Source organism: Chelonoidis abingdonii, chromosome 3 (genome assembly GCF_003597395.2).
Source record: "Chelonoidis abingdonii isolate Lonesome George chromosome 3, CheloAbing_2.0, whole genome shotgun sequence".
Taxonomy (NCBI): Eukaryota; Metazoa; Chordata; order Testudines; family Testudinidae; genus Chelonoidis; species Chelonoidis abingdonii.
The window spans coordinates 36905669-36932678 of record NC_133771.1 but is presented as its reverse complement, the minus strand read 5'-3'; the positions used below and the strand labels follow the sequence as shown (position 1 = coordinate 36932678).

Sequence of the window (27010 nt, the reverse complement as noted above, 5' to 3'; positions counted from 1 at the left end):
ATTTCTCCCCCTCCCCCGTTACTCTCTGATTGACTGCATACATATAGTAAAACATGAGTTCTGCTTAGCTATACCTTAACCAATCATTTTACTGAAATTTAACTAACCAATCCTAACATAATTGTACCTGGTTATTTAACCAATTATATTCCACCACACCTCATTGCTTTACACCCAGCAAAATTAATTATACAGCAGACAAACAATTACAGAACCAGACAGAAACCACATAAACATACAAAACAATACAGAAGTAAGGATTTCACAACTAACATCTATACAGACATAAGGGTTTTCCAGCTGTGTCTATTGATGAGTGAGTTCTTGCAGACAGGATGCTATCAACGCTATCAAACTAAGTTTCCTTTTACATCTTCTAGGCTCTACCCTTTCTCTAGAGGTGATAGGAATATTAGGACAGGATTGTATTCCTAATAGCCCAATAGCACCTTATTTCAATGTGACTAGTTTGGAATGTGAGGATGTGACAATACACTTGCCAGCTTATGGCTGCCTTTGCTGCTTAGCCGAAGAACCAGGCTTTCAGACTGTCACAGCAAAAGAAGGTCATTATACAGACAGTGATTTTTGATTCTTTCTTTTATACCTCTATAACTAGCTAAGTGATAAGAATACACCTAAATTCTTCAAGTATAGGCCTTTGCAGACAAGTCTGAATATCTATATCCTAACATCTATTAGATATGTTTAATAAATACAAGAATCCAGGGCAGCCTGTCATCCCCCTGGCAGAGGGGCAGGCATACCAGCACCTTGGCATGCTGATGGGTTTCTGTGTCTGGCAGACACCCGATGACACCATCCAGGAGATCTTGCAGGATGCTGCCAAGATTGACACCTCTCTGCTGGCACTGTGGTAGAAGATAAATACCCCGAACACCTTCCTAGTCCCCTGCATCTCATTTGTCCTAAGGGGATCTGTGATGGCGAAGGTGCCCCTCAACAAGGCAGATAAGATTGTCTGGCAGCTGGTGAAGTGGCTGTTCCTTCCCCAGAGAGTCAGCAATGAGCTGGTCTACATAACCCACAGGCATGGCGGCGCCAACATCCCCTGCATGGGCAACCTGTGTGATGTTGCTGTGATCACCCACGCCTTCCATCTGCTGACATGTCCTGACGCCACGGTAAGGAACACTGCGGCAAACGCCCTCTGTGATGTGAAAAAGAAGTGGATCAGCAGAGCCCCCTCCAACCAAGACCGCCACCTTCCTGTGCGGCTCCCTGGATGGCGAATTTGGACAGGATAGGTGTGACATTGCTTCACTGTGGTCCCATGCTCGCAACGCCATGCGTCACTTGGAAGCGCATCAGCTGCTGCTGGGAGTGGTGCAAGGAGCGCCAGGAGCTGGGAGTCCTGGTGCCGCAGATCAGGTTCAACAACAACACCATTGTCACCCTGCGCGCCGGGGCACGCTGGAGAAGTTCCTGAAGGCCACCATCCACTCACTGTACGTGGAAACCCTGAAGCATAAACCGGACCAGCATAAAGCCTACAAGTTGACTAGCAAGGGGGACACCAGCAACCACTTCCTCGCCAGGAGCAGCTTCACCCATTTCGCGTTCATCCACTGTGCCCTGCTCAACTGCATCTCACTCAGTGACACCGTCCTCCCTGGGAATCGAGACAAGCATTGCAGGAAGTGCAGCTACTCCAATGAGACCCTGCCCCACATCCTGTGCAGCGGCAAGACCCACTCCAGAGCCTGGCAGCTGTGCCACAACACCATCCAGAAGCACCGTGCCTTGGGGAGGTCACTGTGAACTGCGTCATCCCTGATACCGACAGCCAGCTGCGACCTGATGTCCTCATCGTTGATGAGGCCCAGAAAAAGATCATCCTCGTCGATGTCATGGTCTCCTTTGAAAACAGGACCCTGGCCTTTTGTGAAGCCCAAGCTTATAAAATGGAAAAGTATGCTTCCTGACTGACACCCTGATGCCTACGAGGTGCATATGGTTGCCCTTATCGTCGGAGCCCTGGCTGCCAGGGCCACCCAGAGGATTCAGGGGGCCTGGGGCAAAGCAGGGGAGCTGCGACGCTTGTACTCACCTGGCAGTGGTCCGGGTCTCTGGCGACATTTTGGCGGCGGGGGGCCCTTCAGTCGCTCTGCACCTTCGGCATCACTGAAGGGCCCCCTGCTGCTGAAGACCCAGACCGCTGCTGGGCCAGGGCTCGCGGGGCCCCTGCGGGGTCTGGGGCAAATTGCCCTACTTGCCCTTGCCGCTGGGTGCCTGGGACCCCTGCAACAAGTGTGTGCTGCAGACCTGCGGGATTGGTTGACACTATCCACGGCTCATGCAGCGCCTCATGGTCTGACACCATCCAATGGTCCAGGGACATCTACACTGAACACATCACCAACAGCACCAGGAGGCGTGAGCCGGAGCAACATTATGCATCGACTACAAGAAAGAGACTGAGAAACTTTTTCCGTTGGACCATGTGAACTGAAACCATAAACCTCAACTGAACATTAAATCTCAGCAAATGAGGGTCAATGCGTCCTCATCATCATACGGACTCATTATACTCCACACCTGAACATAGTCATATGAACAACATACCCTTATATCTCAATGTCTGTACTTGACCCGTTAACCTTTTACTCCCAATTGGGGATATTGCAGATTATGTATTCCTTGTGCCATCCGATTTTAAACTGAACTTTGCACCCACTTGATAATCTGTACTTTATTCCCATTCACTTTTTTGTCTAAACATCATCTTAATAAAAATTTTAATTCCTTGGGGGGGTAGTGGATCCGTGAATTCTGTGAGTGTCTAGTGGAACTGGTTTTGGATAGCTTAGATGGATGCTCAGAGTGCATTTTTATAATGTGGGGGTGCTGAGAGCTATTGAACCAAACTGTAAACCCGGTATATGATGGAAGCCAGGGAGTGTGACATCATCCCCCACACCTCTAGTTTTAGCATTTATGGCTCAGAGTTTATTGTGCACGTATTTTTAATCTGTGAAGAGAGCTAGGGCTGGCTTCTAGAGGCTTGGAAGGCAGTGGCTTGTGTTGTCAGAGGCTAGTGGTGTTGGGGAACTGACACACAGCAGGCACAGACAAGGCTGAGAGTGGGTTGTAGGGAACTGCCACACAACCATGGGTACTATCACACTTTCCCACCAGGGGCGGCTCTAGGCATTTTGCCGCCCCAAGCACGGCAGGCAGGCGTGCCTGCGGGAGGTCCGCCAAAGCCGCGGGACCAGCGGACTCTCCACAGGCATGCCGCTGAAGGCTGCCTGCCACCCTTGCGGTGACTGGTAGAGCGCCCCCAGCAGCTTGCCGCCCCAAGCATGCGCTTGGCGTGCTGGTGCCTGGAGCCGCCCGTTTCCCACCCCTCAGTGCTCTAACCACTGAGCTATACATTATTTCATTGGGGTGGGTCCTTTAGTCTCTTCCCCCCCCGCCCCCCCGAAGTTGTTCCACTGTGGATTAAATCAAGTCATTGAATGAAAGACTGACTCTGTAGCTTCATGGTTAGAGCACTTATCTGGGAAGTGGGAGACCCAGAATTCAGTTTTCCTGCTCCAATAACTTTTTATATACGATTTATTCACAGTGGAACAGCTGTAACAGAGAACCCTGTAGACTAGGAGCATGAAACAGGCTTGAATTAACATAAAATTATAGAAGAAACTTAAATCTGCTGAAGGGCCAGAAAAGTAACATGGCACAAGAGCGGCAGGGCCGTGGCAGCCCCACTTGCATACAGAAAAGAGGAGCCTTCTACCCGTCTTCCGCACCCCTTAACTTGGTAACAATAAGAAGTGCTACTCTGAACTGCCCGCACGCGCCCTGCGCCAACATCGTTCCATGGCAAGTCGACTGCGCATGCGGCAACCTCTGTTCCATAGCTTCATCCTGGAGCCACGGTCTCCTCGGCCGGCTATGACAACACTAGTCAGCGCCCACGCCCATAGCTGAATTCCCCTGTTCGGCTTCACGCTGGCGGAAGTGGCTCGGGACGCTATAGGTCGGACTGCCCCTCTTCCGGGTTTGGCTTCAGGTCTGTGTGGGTGGGGCGAGTCCTTCCCGGACAGGGACCTGAGCGGTTCTCGCGAGAGCTCTCCCTCTTCCTAGGCCGGTGCTGAAAGAGGTAGGAGCTTGAGGCAGCCGCCGCGGCGTCGCGTTTTGCCCGCTGTTTCCGTAATACCGCGCCGAGCGGGCACCAGGCCCTCCGGCCGGAGGAGTCGGTTGGGGATGCGTCCGATTAGCGGCCTCCCGCGGCCCGATGGCCGCCCGGGGCACCCGGCTCCGCGGAGCCTGTCTCCTCCGGGCAGAGCTGGGGCCTCCGTCCGGGCTCGGAGGGGGCGGGCGGCTGTGGGGCTTCTGAGCCGGGGCTCCTGGCCAGGCCCGGGATCTGTGCGGCTCCTCCATACAGAGGCCGCCTCAGTGAATGATGGGCTCAGCGTGTGGGCTCCTGCCGGGCTCGGGCAGCGGGGGAAGGAGTAGCCCCCGACCCGTCCCCCTCGAAGAGGCAGTGGCCTGCAGCGCAGCGTGGCCAGGACGCTGCTAGCCCTGGTGCGGACCTGAGGAGAGGCTGTTTCTGTCAGGAGCCTGTTCCCAGAGAAATCTGACCTGTGACTCCACTGCTCGCTTTCCCCATGTGACCGCTTTGAACTGTGCGCGGCTTGTGAAGCGTCTCATCTCTTCTCTCAGGTCTGACACACGGATGAAGGGACTAAAATCTCTGCCGTGTCCAACTAACAGAAAGCCCTTGGCTCTGCGTTGTGGCTAGTAGTCATGTGTCTGCTGACAACTGAGATGTTTCTGTTCTTTGGGTTGTAGAAAGGCCATGTTCAGTTCTAGCGCGAAGATTGTGAAGCCCAATGGTGAGAAACCAGATGAATTCGAGTCTGGTATTTCCCAGGTATGTCCTTACGTCCACTGTCACCTAATAACTTGAACTAAAAAAACTAATGGAAGTACAGATAGTGTCATAGCGTCTTTCAAAACTGGCCTTTTGATTCAAAGCTGAAATTAAACTTCCCGAATAAGTCTGTTTCCTTAGGAATTGCAGATTTTTTGCTTCATATTCTGCTTCTGATGGCAACAGATGCCTTATGCTTCAGAGGGAAATATAAGAACTAACCAGTCATGCACTGAATGATGTATCCATTTTGGGTGGTAAGGGTTAGGGTGTTTTGTTCCTGATCGCATGGATCTGTTTTTGCCTGGAAAAAATATATAGGGATTGTTTTATAACAGATGATTGCTTAGTGTTTAGCAAATTAGTGCATGTATACATGTGTCAGAAAGTAAAGTGATGTAAGAGAAAAGGCAACTTAAAATTGTCAGTACTCAGAATGTGTTCTCGTGAATTCTTCTCTGTAGGCTCTCCTGGAGTTGGAGATGAACTCTGACTTAAAAGCTCAGCTGAGAGAGTTGAACATCACAGCAGCTAAGGTAGGTTTAAAAAAACTTGCACGCCATTCAAAAAGGTGACTGACTTTGTTGTCAACTGACAATTCAATATGTTGGTGTATGCCGTGTGACAAGTGGTCAAAAAGTTTGAACTAAAGATTAATGGAAGATTTCATGGGATAGTCTTGCTGAATACTGTTGTGACTTAATGGGAGGAGGCAGACTTCAAGCTTTGTAACCCTGTTTATTGGAGCTGACTGCTGTAGCTTTTTATTTTTTTGTTTAAAATACAGTTCTAGTCTGAAAAGTTACTGTAAAATGTCATTAGAGCTTCCACAATTCTGACTCCAGATAAACTGATCCAAATTTAATAAGTATAAAATCTATTTCTAACTTCCCAGACTGTTTGCAGGACTAGATCTGAAAATCCAAATGGCTCTTTGCTTGCTTTACTAACACTGAAGTTGCAATTTCAGAATCATTGATGAAATGCAGTCTAGAATTGTCCTATTTTTATAGAACCCTGGGATGTCTGTCATATGTCAAATAATATTCATGTCATTATTAACAAAAAAACCCACCAACTTGGACTATATAAAATGGGATTTGATCAAGATACCAGTCTCGCGTAGTCACAGAGTAAGTGTCAGCTCATCAAAGTTTAGTTTTTAGTCTAGGATGTGATTGTGACAATGGCATGAGGCCTGTATTTTAAAAAAAACAAACACTTCAGAACAAAATTTATTCAAATTACAAATTCGTTTGCCAGCCCGGCACAGCAAACCTGAGATTCAAAGGTGATCTTCGTACATAAGCAGTAATAAAGCTTATGCAGATTCTTGTTGCCCTAATCTGTGCAGGTTTGTTGGTGTCAATACAGATATATTGACTGAAGTTGCAAACTGAATGTGGACTTTAGGCAAGTGGCTGCGGTGTGCACACTGACTTCTAATGGGGTCTGAATCTGTCTCAAGAAGCTTGCTCTTGGAAAGTGCAGTACTTGTGCCAAGAGGGCTGTTCCTAATGAGATAAGAGGAGCTATTGTTGAACAGATTTTGAAACTGAGGACACAATGCATTTTTAGTAAATCCAACATGGCGTCCAGTGAGGTGGGTCTCCTCAGGCTCTATTCAAGTGGCTTTTGGGAGCCAAACTCTAAGACAGAGATGGGGAACCTTTCTATCAGTGACCATTGACCCACAGAAAAAAAAACTAGTGCAGGCCACACAGTGGGAGAGGCTTAGAGTGGGGTCAGAAACAAGGGATTCAGGGTGGGAGGGGGTATGGACTCTAGGGTGGAGATGAGGGGTTTGTGGTGGAGGAGGGGGCTCCACGCTGGAGCCGAGGGGTTTGTGGTGCAGGAGGGGGCTCAGGACTAGAGTAGGGAGTTGGGGTGTCGGTGGGGTTTCAGAAGGAGTTAAGGTGCTGGCAACCCTAGGCACCTCCTGCACCCACTCTTGCAAGGGGCTGAGCCAGTGCTTACAGCTCGAGCCCCGCGGGGTGGGGGGAAGGGTATCGTTGAGGCTCTGGGCTTTCAGCAGGTGGCACAGAGATTTGCTGCAGGCTGGATGAAATTAGGCAGTGGGCTTAATCCGTCCCACTGTAGGTTTCCCACCACTGCTCTAAGGGGTAATGACCTAGAGTCCCAATCTATGATGTTGGAGGATAAGCTTGTGCCTAGCAGTAAGGCTGGTGAGGGATGCATCAACTTCTTAGTACTTGATTGCATACTGGGGAGATAAACCATTCAGGACGCAATCATGTTACCATGCTTATAAAAGTATTTGGAGAGATACAAAGTACTATTGAAGTAGCAGTGTGGATCTTGGCAAATCAATAGATGTGACTGACTAAGCTACCTTTTAATATTTGTATGAAGATCTTGTGTGGAAGACAGTTAGTGGAAGGTGTTTAGGCAATCAACCTGTTTGTGTTGACTTTTACCCTTCATGTATGCCGGGGTAACATTACTTTATTTGAAACTTGATCTCAATACCAGTCCCATGCAATTCTGTTGCACTGGAGACCAATTCAGTCTACTTACTGATGTCTGCTTGTGTGATTCTCCTGTTTGAAAGAGTCAGTGAATCTGAATTGTAATTGTGACAGTCCCATGACGTATAGGGATACTAGCCTAATGGGTTAAAAGGCTGTTCATTTCATGCAGCAATTCACAATTGCAACAAAATACATTGCAGCAAAGCTTGCATGAGAAAACTGTCATTTTTTATGTTTAATGGATTTTGTCTTAAGTGTCTATTTGTCTTCTGTCTTAGGAAATTGAAGTAGGGGGTGGTAGAAAAGCAATCATAATCTTTGTACCAGTTCCTCAGCTGAAATCTTTCCAGAAGATCCAGGTCCGACTAGTTCGTGAGCTGGAGAAAAAATTCAGTGGCAAGCATGTGGTGTTCATTGCTCAGGTAAATAGTTGATTATATTATGGTTTATCACTCTGTGTGTGGCATATTGGTACTCTGAACCTGTTGGGACTAGGGAGGTAAATGTATCGAATGTGAGTTGGTTGTTTTTTTTTTTTGTTTTTTTGTTTTTTTTTTTTTGGTTCTAGCTGTAGTAGTTCAAATACTTTTCTAGACACTGTCAGTCTGTGACTTCACATAAGTCCCCATAGCTTGCATGAGTTTACTTTAATCAGTAGAGGAAAAACTATATAGGATGGCTGAACCATACTCTGAAAAGGAGAAATAACATGTAGCTGGAGTAGAGTCCTAGAAGTAATGAAACTTAAGCAGGAAAAATGTAAGCATAGTATTTTTGCACACTCTACAGCAGGGATAGGCAACATATGGCACGTGTGCCAAAGGTGGCACGTGAGCTGATTTTCAGTGGCGCACACACACCGCCTCGGTCCTGGCAGTTTAAGTGAAGCTTCTTAAACATTTTAAAAACCTTATTTACTCTACATGCAGCAATAGTTTAGTTATATATTATACACTTTTAGAAAGAGACCTTCTAAAAACATTAAAATGCATTACTGGCACACGAAACCTTAAGTTAGAGTGAATAAATGACTCTGCATACCACTTGTGAAAAGTTGCCGCCGCCTGCTCTGCAGTGGAATAAAAGTAAGCTTTAATACAAGTGGTAGGGAGAGGAGCAGTTTTATTTGCTGTCTTTAAAGTGAAAAGGAAGAACCTAAATCTTACTCTGTTGGAATACTGTTAATTTCAGATGGGGCAATGCTAGTGAGATCTGACTTCCTTTATTCGTAACACCTCCTCCACCCCCTGTTTAAGCCAAGAAAAGCTTTTTGAGATGGGAATAGATGGATGGGATGCTAGCATTAGGAAAAGCAAGATCTTGGAGTTCTTATTACCATGAGAATAACTTTAAATGGATGCATGTGTGTTTTCTTAGTAGTTATGAAGGCTACCCTTCAGCTGTGAAGGGAAGAAGAGATCCATTCTTTTTTTTGTATTGTAGTTTAAAAGGATCAAAATACCTTAATTCAATTCACGTGTGACTGGGTATATTCTGTACAATGAAACGCCTCTGCTAATCCTCCACTTTAAACTTTGGGCTCTCGTACTCATAAGACAAAGCCGGGTGTGAGCTATCACATAACACAATAACAAATGTATAACACTGTTAATTATTGGAATCTTTAATGGTATAAAAAGGGTGATAAATGTTTTAAAGGAATATAACAAATCATACCACTGCTTGTGGGGTACTCTAGAACATTTGTCTTCAGTGGTAGTGGCTTGGCATTAGCAAGCATGAGAGTTCTGGATACTGCAATATTGGAGCCAGGGCTCAGAAGGCTTGTCTTCACTGTGGAGGTAAGTCAACCTAAGTTATGTTACTCCAGCTATGTGAACATGCTACTCCATCGATATAGCTTAAGTTGACTTACCCCGGTCTTCACTGCATTGCATCGATCGGAGACGCTCTCTGGTCAACTTCCCTTGCTCTTCTTGGAGAGCTGGAGTACTGGGCTCGACCAGAGAGCGTTCTGCCATCGACTTAGCAGGTCTGTCTTCACTAGACCCACTAAATCAATCCCTGCTGAATTGATTACAGCAGCAGTGATCTCCCCATAGTGAAGATCAGCTCTAGAACGCCTACCTTTCTGGTTAAACAATGAAACTTCTCACAACATAAGACAAGGTTGCCTATGATGAGTTGCACTGGCTTAACTAAAGGGACGTTTTATGCTGGCTTTTTTTTTTTTCTTCTTTTTTCTTTTAAACTGGTGTAGACTTCTGTGTGGACAGTTTAACTTAAGAATTCATTTAAGCTCAATGAAAATCCATTAAAATTATAAGCTAAACCAGTGTTTCCCAAACTTGGGACGCCGCTTGTTTAGGGAATGCCCCTGGCAGGCCGGGCCAATTTGTTTACCTGCCGCGTCCGCAGGTCCGGCCGAGCACGGCTCCCACTGGCCGTGGATTGCTACTACAGGCCTGTGGGAGCTGTTGGAAGTGGTGTGGGCTGAGGGACATGCAGCTCCCTTTGGCTTGGAGTGGTGAACTGCGGCCAGTGGGAGCCGTGCTCAGCCGGACCTGCGAATGCGGCAGGTAAACAAATTGGCTCGGCCCGCCAGGGGCTGTCCCTAAACAAGCGGTGTCCCAAGTTTGGGAAACATTGAGCTAAACCAAAGTAACCCACTTTTAAACTAACAAAAGTGTCCACATGGACAGTCTGCACAAGGTTAACAAAATCAGTGTAAGTATCCCTTTATTCAAACTTTTACAACTTCCTCATGTAGACATAGCATAGGTGTCCAAAGAACTGACACCAGGAGCAGATTAATAACAATCTCAAGAATAATCTAGCGGGGGAAATCACAATGGGCAAAACTCCCTGTAAGTGTTTTTTAGCAACTATTTCTAGAAAAGGTTCTCTTTTTTTCCCCCCGCTCCCCCATGTGGGTGAACGTATTATCTCAGCTTTTAGCTTTATTAAATACAGACTGTTCTCTCCAAAGCTTTACTTCTTCCCAATGAACATATTGGGCGTGAGAATTTAAGTTTGAGGCTTTGGCATTGCACTACAGAAACTGACTTTATGATAAAGCTCAACTTCTGTAACTGGAATGTGGTTTTGGGTATTCCTTGAGCATTCCTTGATGCTATGTGAAAACAATTGTGGGACTTCTGCAGGAGAATGGTAACCCTTGAAAGTCCTATTTATGACTTCAAATCTGAATATCTCTTATTTTGAGGATATTGACTAAATGTTTCATGAGTCTTATCACTTTGTTTCACAGAGAAGGATTTTGCCCAAACCAACAAGGAAAAGCCGTACAAAAAACAAGCAAAAGCGTCCCAGGAGGTAAGTAAATCTTACATTGTAGAAGTGTGTGCCATTCCTCTTATGTGACTGGCATGAATGCCATTTTGATCATATGTAAAGGATCTGAGAAAGATCACAAAACAAATACGCTGGGACGCTGGCTCAGCGAAGATTCTTCCTTTTGGCATGTAAGGTTAAGGTATGAATAGTGCCCTTTATCATCCTGTACTTCCTTGCATCTTCAGTATTCAGGTTGATTCTCTTAAAAAATCAGTCCCTCAATGTGTTTCAGAAACTTTACTACTGTCACTTTCTAATCTTGCAGTTCTAGAATGGCTGTGAGATAGCAGTGAGGACTGTGTTCTACCACAGTGGCTTAGTTGTCAGTTCTGAGATTTTGGTGTATTTCTTTAAGTACTTGATTTGCTTAGTTTCTGGCCTTACTTGGAAACTGACAGTGCATTCTGAATTTGTTGTACACATTTTCCCAATCTTTCCATCTACATCCAGCAGTCTTTTTTTTCCAGTAGTTGCTAGCAAAATATTTGCCAAAAGCAATTAATTACAAATAACTTCTGTTTTTTGGTCTGCCCAGCCACAGTCCTTAAGATTGTGGGCATCTCAGAAAACAATGAGGCAATGTATGTAAACTGAGTAACTGAAGTGGGTTGGGTTCCTCTCCCAATAACTTGCTGTAATGCTAGCCTTAGAACAGATGAACATCCAGGGAATAGACACTAACTCTTCATCTGTACTGCAGAGAATTCAGTCCAGGAATTACATGCTAGCTAAGTTCTCTCTAAGCTGCGTGGCTATGCAGCAGGATATCAAGGGCCACGCAGGTGGGAAGAGGCGTCCTCCCTCCCTCCCTCCCCTGGGGCAGACTTCTTCTCAAACCTCTCATCCGAGCTCCACCCCAGAGCTTGCACCCCTAGCTGGAGCCTTCACCTCCCCGGAACCCAAAGCCTCTATCCCAGTCCTGAGCCCTCTTCCACATTCTGAACCCTTTGACCCCACCCCCACCACACAATCTCCATATTGGTGCACGTACACCTCTACCCCCGATATAACGCAACCCAATAGAACACAGGTTCACATACAACATGGTAAAGCTCTTGACATGCCGCTCTGAGCAGCGTGTTAAGGGTGTTGGGCCAGGCCATAGCTGAGGGATTTGATAAGGGGCAGAGGGTCTCAGGGTCTCCCCCCAGGGTTGGGGGAGGGGGGGTAGGAGCTGTGGAAGGGCACTTTTTTGGGTGGCCCCATAGTCCCAGAGTGGCCTGAGGGATTAGCGGGGGGCCGGGAGCAGCCCACTCTGTTTCCCTTGCCCCGGCCTCAGCTGTGTCGCTTAGGGGAAGGGATTCCCGCCCCCACCCCTGTACTCACCAGCAGCAGCAGAAGTGAAGCAGTCCGGCCCCAGCCCGTTCCACTCTGCCAGCTCCCAGCCGTGGCACTCTGCTTCCCGCCGCAGGTGAGTACAGGGGGCTTCCTTTCCCCAACCTTCCTGGACTCACCGGCGGCGGGAAGCGGAGCGCTGTGGCTGGGAGCTGGCAGGGTGGAGCGGACTGGGGCCGAGGTGCTCCGCTTCTGGCCGCTGCTGCTGGTGAGTGCTTATCAGGGCGCAGGGAGGGGTGGATAGGGGTCGGATCAGTCAGGGGACAGGGGGTTGGTTGGGGGTGGGCTCCTGGGGGTGATTAGGGATGGTGGTCTCTGGAGGGGGCGATTAGGGAACCAGGAATGGGGTGGGGGGACAAAGCAAGTTTGATATAACGCGGTCTCACCTATAATGCAGTGAGTGTGGTTTTTTAACTTACTTTCTTCACCCCAGGTCAGAATTTAATCACTCAAAAATAGTGTCATTGGCTCTCTGTGTTCAAATCTAAGCAACTGTTTGCTTCTGTTAAACATTTTCTCTAGCTAGTTGATCTGACTGAAATTGTGGACGATCTAAGTTCACTGAGTAATTTGCACTTCGTGTTGGTTTCATTCTGGGATACAGTCAGTTTCACTGTAATTGTAATGTCAAGGATACTTTATACAATGATTTTGGAATATATGTAAATGGGTATTCAAAGAACTTCATAGGGCACTTAATGGAATTTTTTGTGGTCTAAGATGTAGAGAAAAAACTCTATCAGACGCTGCAGCAATAGGGCTGTATGGGGGGGAAACTTGCATTATACTTCCTTTAAAACTAGCAGGTGCTGTAGAACAGCATCTTCAGATAGGAGTCTGTGGTCCATTACAGAATCATCTCTAACACTGCAAGTGGGGCATTGGAGGGGAATAACCCAATATTTTTGCTAAAATGACCAATTGACACATCTTAACTTAATGCAGTAAATACACTCTTAAAAGTAGAATCTCTCAAATTCTTCATATGAGAAAGTATTGGTCACACTTATAGGTGGCACTGTATATAAACGTGATAAATTATATAAATATAACTTGCTTACACTTATAGTCAAGCATCGATAGAAATAGTACAGTCTCAGATATGACTTCCTCTACAAACTGCTCAGTTTTATTTTGTATTGCCATGTCCCTGGCTCCTGGAATAGCTTCTGAGATGAATTGTGGCATGGTCACAACTAACTTGTTGATATGGTGGTAATTCATGTTAACAGTTTATTTACCAGCCCATACATTCCTTTATCCCAAGAATTGTGGTAGTATCTCATCAGCAGATTATAGAAACTACATGTTTTATAGTTTGTCAGACTAAACTTGCCAACCCCTTGAAGGTTTAAAACTTGGGGTCAGAACCTCTCAGGGGCTTGCGAGGTTATTACATGGGGGGTCGCAAGCTGTCAGCCTCCACCTCAACCCTGCTCTGTATCTAGCATTTATAATGGTGTTCAATATATAAAAGAGTTTTTTAACTTATAAGAGGGGAATGCACTCAGGGGCTTGCTCTGTGAAAAGGGTCACCAGTGCAAAAGTTTGAGACTGACTGACTGGTTTAATTCATTAAAATATTGCGTTTCAGCCGTACACTTACTGCAGTGCATGATGCCATTCTCGAAGATTTGGTCTTCCCTAGTGAAATTGTGGGCAAGAGAATCCGCGTGAAACTAGATGGCAGCAGACTCATAAAGGTCCATTTGGACAAAGCACAACAGAATAATGTTGAACACAAGGTAAGGAACCAACTTTATACTCTTCTCTGTAACACAAGGGTTGTGATGAGTCATATAACTGAGTGTAAAACTCAAAACTGCTGCAGTGGCAAGGGTGTGAGAACTATGCTCTGATTTTTAATTTCTTTTAGGACTAAGGAGATGCTAATAGAAGGTTTAAAATCAAAATTTAGTTTGACTGCACTTGACTGCTTTACACTCTTGGTTAGCTGATTTGTGGCGACCTTTTTCCTACTTGTTCCCTTTGTATGAGTGGTAGAAGATGGGCTTTTTATTTTAGAATTAAAGACTTGATCTTCAAAGCCAAGGTACATAATGGGGTGGGGAGGCAACATATCTGTGTGGCTCATTTTCAGGTGCCTTGTGGATTGAACGGCTCTGAAAGTCTGAGTCTGTTCTGGCAAATCTATGTGATTGACTAATGGATTGAGTCTTAATGTTCTGCAGAACATTATCTCCCACATAAAGAATTCTGGGAAGTAATCGCTATATGGAAGAATTGTCATTGTCTATTTAGTATTTCACTTAGTCTAATTTTTTCAGGAAATGTGGCTTGATTAGTGCTGGTACATAACCAGGGCCGGCTCCAGGCACCAGCCAAGCAAGCTTGTGCTTGGGGTGGCAGATTCTAAGGGGCGGCATTCCATCCAATCCTAGGGCAGCATGGCTGCCCTCTTTTCTTGTGGCGGCAATAAAAGAGAAACAGCGGCCCTGTACCTAACTTAAAGAAAACTCGTTTGAAATGAGTGGGAAGCCTATCCTTTCTGTTTGATATAGGATTTCTTAGCAGTAACTTAAGAAACACTCCAAGTTTGATTTGGATAAACATAATTTTGAATGCTGGACTAAATTAGTTCCTGAATGCATCTGTCATCTTCACCAATGTGGTCATCCATCAAGGTTACTATTGGCTCTGTCCAAGTGGTATATGGGAGCATAGCCCTAAGTGCAGTGGTGTACAATCCCCTTCCAGTATTGAAGAGCAAGTCTGTCTCTGGTTCTAGAGCTGACGAGGACAGCATCCTATACATTTTTTTATAACTTCTCTGTCTCTAGACAGTTACTGAGGAGAAACCATGCAGGGTGCAACTTGAAACATACTATAGTATATCTGAACTGTACAGCAGAACATGCAGCTTTTATAAAACCCATTGAAAGTAAACTAATGCTGTTAAACTTGACTTTCTTTCCAGGTGGAAACATTTTCTGGTGTCTACAAGAAGCTCACTGGCAAAGATGTTATTTTTGAGTTCCCAGAATTCCAGCTGTAAAGTGCAAGAATGACTGACTGAATAAACAGTTTAATTGTTCATATCTTAAGCAATTTCATTCAACTAAACACTTCATAAAAGCACACTACAGAAGGAGGAAGTAGCTGACGTAGGTGACCAGTAATAGCTTGGCCATGGAACCTACTAGTTTAACTGAGTTGCATGTATTAAAGTAGGTAAGAACTCATGTCACCAGTACCTAATGGTAACTAGGTAAGAGACTTCATTTTCTAGGGGACATGTCCATATCCTAAATCACACAGAAAGCCTTGGTAGGAAAGTAAACTAAACAGGCCTAAATAATAATCCCTTCTCTGAGGATGAATTGGTCTGTCAAGCTTGTGCGCAAAACCTTAAGCTCCTGAGTTTTGCATTTATTTAAGAAACTCAGGTAGAATGGAAACCTACAGTTCCCAAGGCTGGTGGGAACATTAACCTACATAATAAATATTTGGCTCTAGATATGACAGCCTAGTATGGGGCGGAGGCAGACAAAATTCCATTTCCGTATGGCCACAATTCTTAAACACCCATTTCAAAGGTCACAAGGCAGAAATTTAAGCAGTGTTCTTCTCTGCAGATTAAGCTGTCTTTGCTGTAAATCACAAAACTACTACTAATGGGAGAACATCGAACTACAATGCAGATTTTGTCAGTCCACAGGTTCTAGCTCTACTCTTGCAAGTCTGTAGGATATCAAAATAGATGAATATGGGTTTCTAGTTGCTTCACAGCTGGAGGGTTGTGCTAGACCCTGGGGAGGTGTCAGTGGGATTTGTTTGAAGTGGTGTGGGGAAGCCTACATTGTTTACCTCAACAGCTTGAGACATTGGTGATACTTCTGAAAGACAGGTGGGGCGCCTCTGAAATGGGTGACTTTTTTAAAAGTCTAAAAGCAAATCTAAGGCACATGGTGACACTCCCAGTATGTAACTATCTTCCTGTGGTGTGGGGACTCCCAGTTGAAGTCACTGGGAATCTGAGTTCCTAGCTAAGCAAGACTTCACTAAATACTAGGGCTGACAAGCAATTAAAAAAATTGTGTGATTAAACAATAATAGAATACCATTTATTTAAATATTTTTGGATGTTTTCTACATTTTAAAATACATTTTGATTTCAGTTATAACACCAAATACAAAGTGTGCAGTGCTCAGTTTATATTTGATTACAAATATTTGCACTTTAAAAAAACAAGATATCTTTCAGTTGCAAGTACTGTAGTGCAATCTCTTTATCACGAAAGTTGAATTTACAAATGTAGAATTAAGTTTAAAAAACAACCCTGCATTCAAAATCAAAACAATCTAAAACTTTAGAGCCTACAAGTCCACTCAGTCCTACTTCTTCTGCCAATTGCTCAGACAAACAAATTTGTTTACATTTGCAGGAGATCATGCTGCCTGCATCTTGTTTACAATGTCACCTGAAAGTGAGAACGGGAGTTGGTTCACATGGGACTGTTGTAGCCAGCGTCACAAGATATTTATGTGCCAAATGCCCTAAAGATTCCTATGTCCCTTCATGCTTTGGCTACCGTTCCAGAGGACATGCAGCCATGCTGATGACGGGTTCTGCTCGATAATGATCCAAATCAGTGTGGACCAATGCATGTTCATTTTCATCACTTGAGTCAGATGCCACCAACAGAAGGTTGATTCTTCTTTTTTTGGTGGTTAGGGTTCTATAGTTTCTGTATCAGATTGTTGCTCTTAAGACTCCTGAAAGCATTCTCCACATGTAGTTCCTCTCTGAATTTGGAAGGCACTTCTGAAACCCTGGGTCAAGTGCTGTAGCTATCTTTATAAATCTCACATTGGTATCTACTGTGTTTTTTGTCAAATCTGCAGTGAAAGTGTTTTTAAAATGAACATGCTGGGTCATCATCCAAGACTGCTATAACATGAAATATACGGCAGAATGTGGGTAAAACAGAGTAGGAGACATAGTTCTCCCCCAAGGAGTTCAGTCACACATTTAATGTATTGTTTTTTTAACAAGCGTCACGAGCATAGCCTCTGGAGTGGTGGCTGAAGCATGAAGGGGTATATGAATGTTTAGCATATCTGGTACGTAAATACTTTGCAATGCCAACTACAAAAGTGTGAGCGCCTGTTCTCACTTTCTGATGTAAATAATAAGCAGTCGCATTATCTCCAGTAAATGTAACCAAACTTGTTTGTCTTCATGAATGGCTGAACAAGAAATAGGCCTGAGTGGACTTATAGGCTCTAAAGTTTTACATTGTCTTGTTTGAGTGAAGTTTTGCAACAAAAAAAATCTACATTTGTAAGTTGCGCTTTCATGATAGAGATTCTACTACAGTACTTTGATTGTATTCTGTTGCTTAACAGTGCAATTAAAGTGAAATTTATTAAATATTTTGGATGTCTTTCTACATTTTAAAATATACTGATTTCACTTGCAACAGAATACAGTGTACAGTGCTCATTATTTATAAATATTTGCATTCTAAAAACAAAATTAGAATTTTTCTAATCAATTGTTTTTTCCAGTTAATCACATGAGTTAAGTGTATGGTTAATCAACAGCCTTACTAAATATCCATGCTACTCTAAACAGTTGACTGTCATCTCCACTGCATGTGGAGTAAGGCATCACGTTTGCCCAGAGCAGTATCTGATAGCTACTTTCCTAAGTGGCCTTCCTGTTGTTGCAATCGGCATTCAATTAGAAGAATGAATTAACATTTAAGAGCTTTGGTGTTTGAAAAACCAGTGCCCATGGGGAAAGCTTAACAGCACACATCTCTTCCTACCTATTGAGTGGCTCCAAGTGGATCCTTTAATCAACCATTTTACAGGTTTCTGATTTTACTGCCACCTTTTTTTCCTTTGCTCCCATTTTCCACTGTCCTAGCAATCTGTTCCTTTCCTGAAGCTGTGCAGGAGGGGGACTTTGCTTGCAGCTTTGGTCCACCCAGCATGCCCTCCCTTTAGTAGGACAGAAGCAGCCTTGTATTAGAGGCACCAGCTGCTCACTTTCCAATACTGCAGAAGGAATGGAACAATTCTGCAGCAGCAAGAGGTCTCAGCATTTTTTTTTTTTTCTTTCATCATCCCCATCCCCCACCCCCTGGTGCCTGGAGTGTATAGGGCAATATCTTACCTTCAGTGGAGAGGGCCACTAATTGTGGTGGTGGTTTAGGAGGTATAAATTTGACTATATACTACCATCTATCAACATGATGCTCACTGATTATCTGTGGGAAATGTACAGGAATCAAGGATGGAATCTGGACTTGAATAAGTGCCTGTAAATACAGTGTCAATTGAGGAAAATATACCCACTGTGCCACCATCACTACTTCCCTCTTTCACGTCTGTCTCCTGTTCTTCCTTGCAATAACTTAAAATTCTTATTTCTTTGGTTTTAATCCAATCCCTCTTTCATTTCATTCACTAAGACGATTAGTAACTTCTAATGAAGTGCTTGGTTTCAAATTTTATGCTCCAATTAACTTAATAGAAGACAGGAGCCTTAACATTGTTTGAAGCTGTCTGTAGACTCACAACAGCATCACTGCATTGGTTCATATCTGGAAGGCTTTTTGCAGCCTAGAAACTTCAGAATGTAGCTTCCATTATTAATAAAAATGTCCTAAAGGCCACAGATACAAGCAAGTTGAATTTGGTTTCTGAGCCATATGTTGGACAGTCTTGCTACAAGGATCAAGGGTAGCATCTCTCTCCTTAAAACATCTCTAGAGCAGTGGTTTACAACCTTTTTGTTTCATGGGCAGGCCTCTAAAACACTTCAAATGGAGGTGTGGACCCCTTTGGAAATCTTAGATATAGCTTACCCAGTGTGATAGTTTGGTCAGACACTTGTCCGGCTATTGAAGCTGATATTTGGGAAGGCGGTGTGTTCACAGGCAGGCTAGTAATGGAGATCTATGTGATCAGAATTGCTGGTTTTGAGTCATAACCGTTTGCAATCTCATCAGTTTGGGTGGGTGGGAGGGGGAGATCTTGTCTCTTACAAAAAAAAATGTGTGACAGCAACATCTACGTATTGCAGTTCAGATGTGCAGTCCTGTCTCACAGCATTCTAGTTGCCTACTAGTACTGTAATGTCTGAGCATCTCACAATTTATGAGCTCATTATTCCTCACCACCATCCACTCTGTTCCCCAGTGAGACAGGGAAGTGCTATTATCCCTTGTGCTTTAAGTGACTTGCCCAAGGATACATGGGAGGCCTTGCTCTTACTAAATCCTGTGCTCATGCCCTAACTACATCCTTCCTCTTCATTTTAGGAGACTTAGAGCACCAAAGTTCTGCATCAGAACTTTATAAACTGTTTGCAAATAATTTATATTAGGTTTAAAAACTGACACAATCCTACTCTGATGAAATCCCAGTAGACTAGGTTGTCCTTAACAGTAACATGGCTGAGCAGGTAAGGACTCTGCCCCTTTTCTGGCCACACTGCCTCAATTGCACCTTTGGCCACAAGTTGGGTAAACAGGGTCCATGGAAGTGGTTCTCATGCTGAGGAAGTGGGTAGAGCTGTAGCTCTGCCATGTCTCCCCTTGTCCCTCTTGCAATCATTACTAGAATTGGATAGAGGAATAAGTAGCACCCTGAAAAGTGCTGCAGTAACTTACACTACACTATCCCAGAGTAAGAGAGGAGCAGGGGAAAAATTGACACAAACATCTGGTAAGCTGCTCCCTACACAAAGTTGAGCCTAACAGCTTCCTCTAGCCACTGTTTGGGTTTGTGGACTGTCTTTTGACCAAGAAGAGGAAAGTTTCTTACTGCAGGATTTCCTTCTTCACAGCGCACAGATTAACAGATCCATGCCGCCCCATTAATTACTGCAATCAAGGTTCTCTCTTTTATGGGCTTTGCAACAAGTTGCTGTAGTCACAGTTAAATGATAAATTTACTGTTTAGCCACCAAGCACTCTCAATTGGACAATATTGCACTGGCAAGCTCTTCAAGAGGAAGCACATCCCCCTTTGTCTCTGACTCAGATTTGATTTGTCTCCAGAGCAGCAAGGGAGAGACAGGGTATATCTGCACAGCAGTTGTGCAGGTGCTTCCCATCATGGGTAGACAGACACGTGTGAGCTCTGCTTGAGCTAGTGTGCTAAAAACAGCAATGTGCTGGTGGCGGCTTGGGCTAGCCATCTCAATATGCACGTGGGGTCGCATGGGATTGTACCTGGGTAACTGGGCTGAGCTGTCCCTGTGGCCACACTGCTAGTTTTAGTGAGATCTGCTTGAGCTATCAATCATATCTGTATAATTATGCTGGGAAGCTGCTGTGCTGGCACACCGTAAGGGCAAGATTTATAAAGGTATGGAGGTGCCTAAAGTTGCAGATTGAAGATCCAGCTATCTGCAGATGTGGGCACCTAAATACCTTTATAAATCTGGTCTTAAAACTCAGTGGTTGTTAGATTCACCTTTTCCTTCTGATATTTCTCATGTTTGTAGATCTGTGTTGGTAGCAATGGTGGGAATACTAATGTAATTGTTTGTTTTCCATTGTAAAATGGGGATGATAATACTTATTCCACAGGTGTATTAATGCTTATGAAATGTTCTAAGATCCTCAGAGGATAGGCCCCAGACTTTCCTTGGCTCTGAATAACCGTCTATCTCAGTGGTTCTCAAACTTTTGTACTGGTGATCCCTTTCACATAGCACACCCCTGAGTGTGGACCCTCCCCTTATACATTAAAAACACTTTAAATATATTTAACACCATTATAAATGCTGGAGGCAAAGCAGGGTTTCAGGTGGAGGCTGACAGCTTGTGACCCTCCATGTAATAATCTTGCGACCCTCTGAGGGGTTCCAGCCCTCAGTTTGAGAACCCCTGCTCTACCTGTTATTGTCTATTTCCCGTGTTGCCATTCTTGTCTATTACAGTGCTTTCCTATCTACTTCATGCAGGGCCAAAGTGTGTTTTAGATACCAGCCCAAATGAAGAGTAGCATAGATTTGCACTGCCACAGGCAGGGCCAGCTCCAGCTTTTTTGCTGCCCCATGCATCGAGGGGAAGAAAAGAAAAGAAAGAAAATGATTAAGTTTCTGCCGAAATGCCGCCGAATTACCCCAGTTGCGGCCGAAGTGCCATCACCACCTACCCGGACGTGCCACCCTAACAATGGACAGATGTGCCGCCCCTTTCGATTGGCCGCCCCAGGCTGAGCACAAGACGATACATTCCCTTTCTGAATGGCCCAAAGGGCAGGGGTTCTGCACTGGCTGCACCACAAGTGAACTTTTGAACAGGAGGGCAGGATCACAGAGCTGCTGCTTCCCCTCCCAGCCCCTTTGTGCAGTGCTGAGTGCCCACAGAAGAATAGAGGGAACAGTTGCTACTCTCTGCTGAAGTACTGAAATTGTATTTGTGACCCTCTCACAGGGGCATCGTGGTTTAAACTGTTTGGTTTATTATTTTAAATAGTTTAAAGTTGTTGATGGGTTTTGTTCCCTAGGCAGAACTTTCTCCATAGGGTGTGATCCTGCACTCCATTGACTTCAGTGGGAGTTGTTTCAACTGGGTTAAGATCGCTCTCAGTCCTTTCTATTTATTTATTTTAAGAAGTGGGTTTAGGGGCCAATCCTTTATTCCACGTGCAGGGTGAACTCCTGGTGATTTTGGGGAAAAGCACTTTCAAGTGGTTTTGTTTGATAATTTTTTCTTCTTCTTGTTTCCTGCTAGAAAAGCCATCCTTACCTCTCCGTTAGAGAAACCATTTCTTTCTCCTTAAATGAACCAAAGTCATTAATGATTTCTTTCTTTTTTTTCCCCCCCTTTTTTGGGGGAAAAAAGCTCTCAGGAATGCATTCCCACTACAATGCCTGGTCTTCCCCTTAACACTCTGATTTTTTTGCTTCTTTTATTCAACCTTTCTATGTTGTTATTTACTTGTAAATCCCTGAATGTTTATTATCTCTTTTGCTGCTAACTTCCTTCAAAGATTTTTTTGATTCTTTTTATATGTCCCTTCTTGTCTCGCAAAGTTGTATTTATGTAGAGAGATTTAAATATGTATCTAAATATGTTACATTGCTATTGTAACATGATCTTCAAAGCCTTGAACTGAATTCATTTTGCTGCATTCTTTATGTCAAACAGTTTCCTTAGCATTTCATTGAGAGCATTGCTATTTGTACCCAATTCTGTGTAATACTAATTGCCCCTTTATTGTCACTGAAGTCAGTGGCACTTCTTATGTAAATAAAGGTAAATAGGATTAGACCCTTAATTTGACATTGTGGCCTTTCTATATTTATATTAGTATGTCCTCTCTCTTTGAGCTTTTTGCACTGACATAATTTTACCATAATCTAGTCAAGTTTTAATCTCTAGTAATTATTGAAAAATAATTTTAAAAAGTGGGTTGTTTGCCAGGTTCCAGCCTAATGTGGAAATGAAATGGCCAAGAGATTAAACCCTGAGGATCTATATTTATAATGGAAAAAGCTGTTCAGATTTTTAACTCTAACTGTGCTGTTGATATTTCTGTAAGAAACTTTACACTGTAAGTTACTAACAAATGTATGAGCCCTTTGTTAAAGACTAGTTAATTGTTAGTATAATGTGGGCCACAGTTGTTGGTTGTGGTGACAAAAAGGGGGGGAGTAGGTTGTTTTTTTTAATGAATCTGCCTTTGCACATCCAAATGGCTCCCTAAGGGCTTTATCCGTGATACTGACTGTACAAAAATGCACATGGGGCTTAATCCTGAGCTGTGCCAAGCATGAGCTTGACAAAGCTGGTGCTGGGGTAGTGGGAAGGGAGACAAAGGTGTCTAAATCACCTTTTATGTCCTCCTTGATCATCTGTCCAACAATGGCCAAGATAAGTCAGAATGCAAAGGATTTATCTCTGATCCTTGTCCATCCCTGATGTGCCTCTTGAGCGGAGGGTAGGAGAGCCAGTGACAATGACTTCAGAACACCTGAGGATTCCCATTGGCAAGGTGACTTTTTGGTTGTTCCTTTAGGACCATGGGGGAAAACTCTGATGCTTAAAGTATATATGAATTACTTCTCTCGGCACTGAAGTGCCATTATATACTGAAGGGTTAAAATGTGACAACTGTTTAGGAGTAAACAGCAACAACATAATAGACCAATTCAGGAGTTATACTGTAGAATTTCTGAATGTTCTTCTCCCTCAACAGGCATCGAACTTCCCTTTGTCAATGGGTAGTTCCATATGGGTGAAGAAAACAGAAAGGCTTGGAAGAGACCAGCCATGTGGAGAATTGAGTATTTACATTATTGTGCAGTGTGTGGAGTTTCTGCTCTTTAAACAGTGGCATGCTTTACTCCAGAAGTGAAAAATACTTTAGCCAGTTGCAAAAATAGGGGAAATTGGGATAGGGGAAGAATGTATTAATTACATACATTGGAATTTTAGTAGTCTTTTGAATATCAGTTGCAGAAATTAAAGCAATGCAGGAAAATTGTGCTCTGGTGGGAATGTGTGTGTGGTTAGTTGGATCTAAATGGTTACAAATGGGGCTTTCTGTTAGTGAGGGGGAGGGGACAGTGAGAATGCATTCCCAAAAAAGTACATTCCCAAAATAAGCAGCTTACATCATAGACCTCTTCAGTTTTCCCACACTTCTTTCCTAATTATTGTGCTGCAGGACAGCTGATCTATTTCAAACAGGAAGTTGTTTACAGATAACACTTGCAACTGTTCTGTCTGATTTATTGAACTGTCCAAAAGCAAAAGACAACATCTTTTCAAATTAAAAACTGTCAGATTTCTGTAAACAGCAGCATGAGGGTCATCTGTGCAATTTCCCTGAAGGCAGAGTGTGCTCTGCAGTCCCCATTTTCTCAGCAATCATAAGGTAGGAGAGACTTTTGCGGTTTTACTGATTAGAAGCATGTAAGGAGGAAAAAGTCTGGATGTAAGATAGACTGGACATGTGAGTGGCAACATTCAAAGTATGTCTGACAACTGGTGTGGGTTAGGTGCAGGATAAGAAACAAAGTTTGATATATTGTATTCTGAGACATAATGTGGACCTTACTGCTTGCAAAAGCCTGATTTAGCTATAAAAATTCCTGTTTAACTTGGGGTTTGTGAGAGTGTCAAAGATACTTCTGAGCAAGAGACAGTGAATTAAAATAAGATTTTTTTTAATTTTTGTTTTTAACAACTGAAATTGAAATGTTAACTTTTCAGAGCCACTGGTTCTGATTTTAGTAATTTCAGCATTGCATCTTTGTCTGGTTAGAACACATGTGATTTAATTGTCAGAGTGGCAAGAGAGACCTGGCTGTGATTCTTCATAATATAATCAATATAGCCATTTAAGACTAGAAATGCTAAACATATTTCTCAGTCTGTCTTTCTTTTCTGGGGCACCAGGATGTCTTCATCTATTACGAAAGATGAGTTTATAATATAGCCCCCAAAGCAAAGGATAGAAGACATGTGGCAGTGGTGTCATACTGAAGTAGATTGTAGAGGATCCAATAATGACAGAATACACCAATGGCTAGTAAATGAGTAACTCAATAGAGATTGAGTCAAGGCTAATTAGGACTGGGATTAGTGGTATATTGGATAAAGGGAAACTTTATTAAAATTAAAGGTTCATATATATGCAGCTTATAGATATGGATATTGGCTGTGAGGTTTGGGAGGGGAAACGTTTCTTATAAAATTGAGTATCTAATTAGAGAAGTGAAATGCACTTTATTTTTCGCTTTTCATACAAAGAAATAAAAGAAACTCCTGAGATTAAATTATTACAAATTACTAGTCACTAGTTACTCTGAAAATGTAACTGAAAGATAATAGCAATTTTTCCATTCTCAGCAGCTGGTTTGTAGAGTATTTTGGTGTTACTTCATATTTATGAGCATGCTCATTTAAAGCTGTAAAGATATTGGAGGATGTAAACCAACCATTGATTTAAAGAAAAGATCATTGATGTCATTTTTATGAATCAAATTCCCAGTCCTTCTATGATATCACTTATTAAAAATGCCTGTAAAATTTTGATCAAGATACCTACATGTATATTCTTAAAAAGATATTGCATTTTAATTTTCATGCTTTGAAATCCAACTGATTTTGATTAGAACTGAAACAGATGCCAGGCAAAAAGATGATATTGTGGCTCTGATCCTGTAGTTGATTCTGTGAATATTTTCTTCCATAATCTTTTCATTTATAGTAACCTGAAGGATTACTTGTAAGCTTCTGGGGCAGAGACTGACTTTTACTGTGTTTATTCAGTGTGTGACATAATGCAGTGCTGATGTTGGTTAGGGTTTCTAGACACTGCTGTAATACAAATAAGAGATTAAAAAAAAATGTTTCTGACAAGAAGTGGGTTTTTTACGTTGACTGTCCCTTTAAGAATATTTGATTGTCTTTAGAAAATTCACCCTAGATGTGAACATCTGCCAACATAGAATCATCTAAAAATAGCGAGTTCTGTATCACTAACACTTTCAATAGGAGTATGCAAGTCATAATCCAAATTCATAGCTAAACCTGTGACTTTGCCTGATGACCAATACAGAACTGCACTGTGGAAGCAGCAGAGTCCTATCACATAACTCAGTGGTCCCCAACAGGGCATTTATGTGCACCCGCCTACTGCCCAGCAGGGGAGAGAAGCTGCGGCCCCGCACCTGACAGGGACATAGAACTCAGGCTGCGAGCATGGTGTTTTCTGTTCCCAGCAGGCAAGGGGCCTGCCTAGTGCCCAGCAGGGGAGACAAGCCGCAGCCCCGCGCCTGACAGGGACAGAGAACTCCAGGGCTTCAGTCTGTGGGCAGGAGCAGCGCCAGGGTTTTTGGTGCCCTAGGCAGGGGTCCTTCCACGCTCTCGGTCGTTGGTGGCAATTTGGCGGCGGGGGGGTCCTTCCGCAGCTCCCGGTCTTCGGGGCACTTTGGCGGCCGGTCGCAGAGTAAGCGAAGGACCCGCCGCAGAATTGCCACCAAAGACCCGGAGCGCAGAAGGACCCCCCAGCTGCCAAATTGCTGCCGAGGGTGGCAAAATGCCGCCCCTCCAAATCCTAGTGCCCTAGGCGACCGCCTAGGTCGCCTAAATGGAAGCGCCGGCCCTGGCTGTGGGTGCCACAGTTTTCTGTCCTCACAGCTTCTCTCCGGCTTCTCTCTTCTCTCTGGATTCATATATTATGTTATATTAAATATGATGTTTTTCATATTATTTAATGTACAAATACAAAATAAGCCTTGAAAAATTGTTGGTGCCCGCCACACTCTTTTGAAAACATGAATGTGCTTCTGGACACAAAAAGGTTGGGGACCGCTGACATCTTGTAGTGAGGCTACCATGTTGATATATCTCTGAGTGAATTCATGTAGCTTTAAAAACTTCATTTTTACTCTACGTTAGAGATTGCTCAAAAGTTTTCTGTTTAAATTTTTCTTGGACAGAAAATTGGGGTTTTAACACAACTTTACAAAAAAAGTGTCTCTTCTGTGGAAAATTTCACTAATTTTCTTTTTAACCAAAATATTTCAGCCAAAACCTAAAAGTATTTTGGCTAAAAATGGAAGTTATAGTTTGCTGCAAGTCTCCATTCTTCTCTATGGGCTAGGTTCCCTAGCTGCCAGGGCCGGTGCAACCATTTAGGCGACCTAGGCAGTTGCCTAGAGAGCTGGCATTTGGAGGGTGCCATTTGCTTCGGCAGCTACTGCAGCAGCCGGATCTTCGGCCACCGTGGTTGCTGTTGGCATTTAGGCGGAGGGAGTTGGGGCAGGGGAGCGCGGGGAGGACCGCCTGCAGCAAGTAAGGTGGGGGGAGTGGCACCCAGGGGAACTCCCCGCCCCGCCCTGCCCCAGCTCACCCCTGCCCTGTCTCCTCACCGAGCACTCTGTGGTCGCTTCACTTCTCCCACCTCCCAGGCTTGCGGCGCCAATCAGCTTAGGCGCCGCAAGCCCGGGGGGGGGGGG

General features: G+C 43.9%; 2 protein-coding genes and 1 non-coding gene across 4 annotated transcripts in view; all 3 read left to right on the top strand.

Annotated features, from left to right (window-relative positions):
- The first annotated feature begins 4790 nt into the window (after window positions 1–4790).
- RPS7 (ribosomal protein S7) lies at window positions 4791–15107 on the top strand. Its single transcript, XM_032791073.2, has 6 exons — window positions 4791–4903; window positions 5368–5439; window positions 7674–7817; window positions 10628–10692; window positions 13643–13793; window positions 14987–15107. The coding sequence occupies exons 1-6, from the start codon at window positions 4829–4831 to the stop codon at window positions 15062–15064; spliced, it is 585 nt and encodes a 194-aa protein (XP_032646964.1). The 5' UTR covers window positions 4791–4828; the 3' UTR covers window positions 15065–15107.
- LOC116831251 (small nucleolar RNA SNORA73 family) lies at window positions 14673–14884 on the top strand. The gene has a single exon (XR_004375164.1). It is a non-coding gene; the product is annotated as a small nucleolar RNA SNORA73 family (small nucleolar RNA).
- Window positions 15108–22077: 6970 nt separating the features above from the next.
- COLEC11 (collectin subfamily member 11) overlaps window positions 22078–27010 on the top strand; it is a 45230-nt gene continuing 40297 nt past the window's right edge. For both annotated transcript variants that reach the window (XM_032791072.2, XM_032791071.2), the window contains exon 1: window positions 22078–23919. The gene's annotated coding sequence lies outside the window, so the exon portion shown is untranslated. The remainder of the gene's footprint in view (window positions 23920–27010) is intronic.

Coding starts and splice junctions, on each gene's coding strand:
- RPS7 (XM_032791073.2), top strand. CDS start 4,829: ATGTTCAGTTCTAGCGCGAAGATTGTGAAGCCCAATGGTGAGAAACCA. Junction 7,818..10,627: donor ATGTGGTGTTCATTGCTCAG/GTAAATAGTTGA, acceptor TTTGTTTCACAG/AGAAGGATTTTGCCCAAACC. Junction 13,794..14,986: donor AGAATAATGTTGAACACAAG/GTAAGGAACCAA, acceptor CTTTCTTTCCAG/GTGGAAACATTTTCTGGTGT.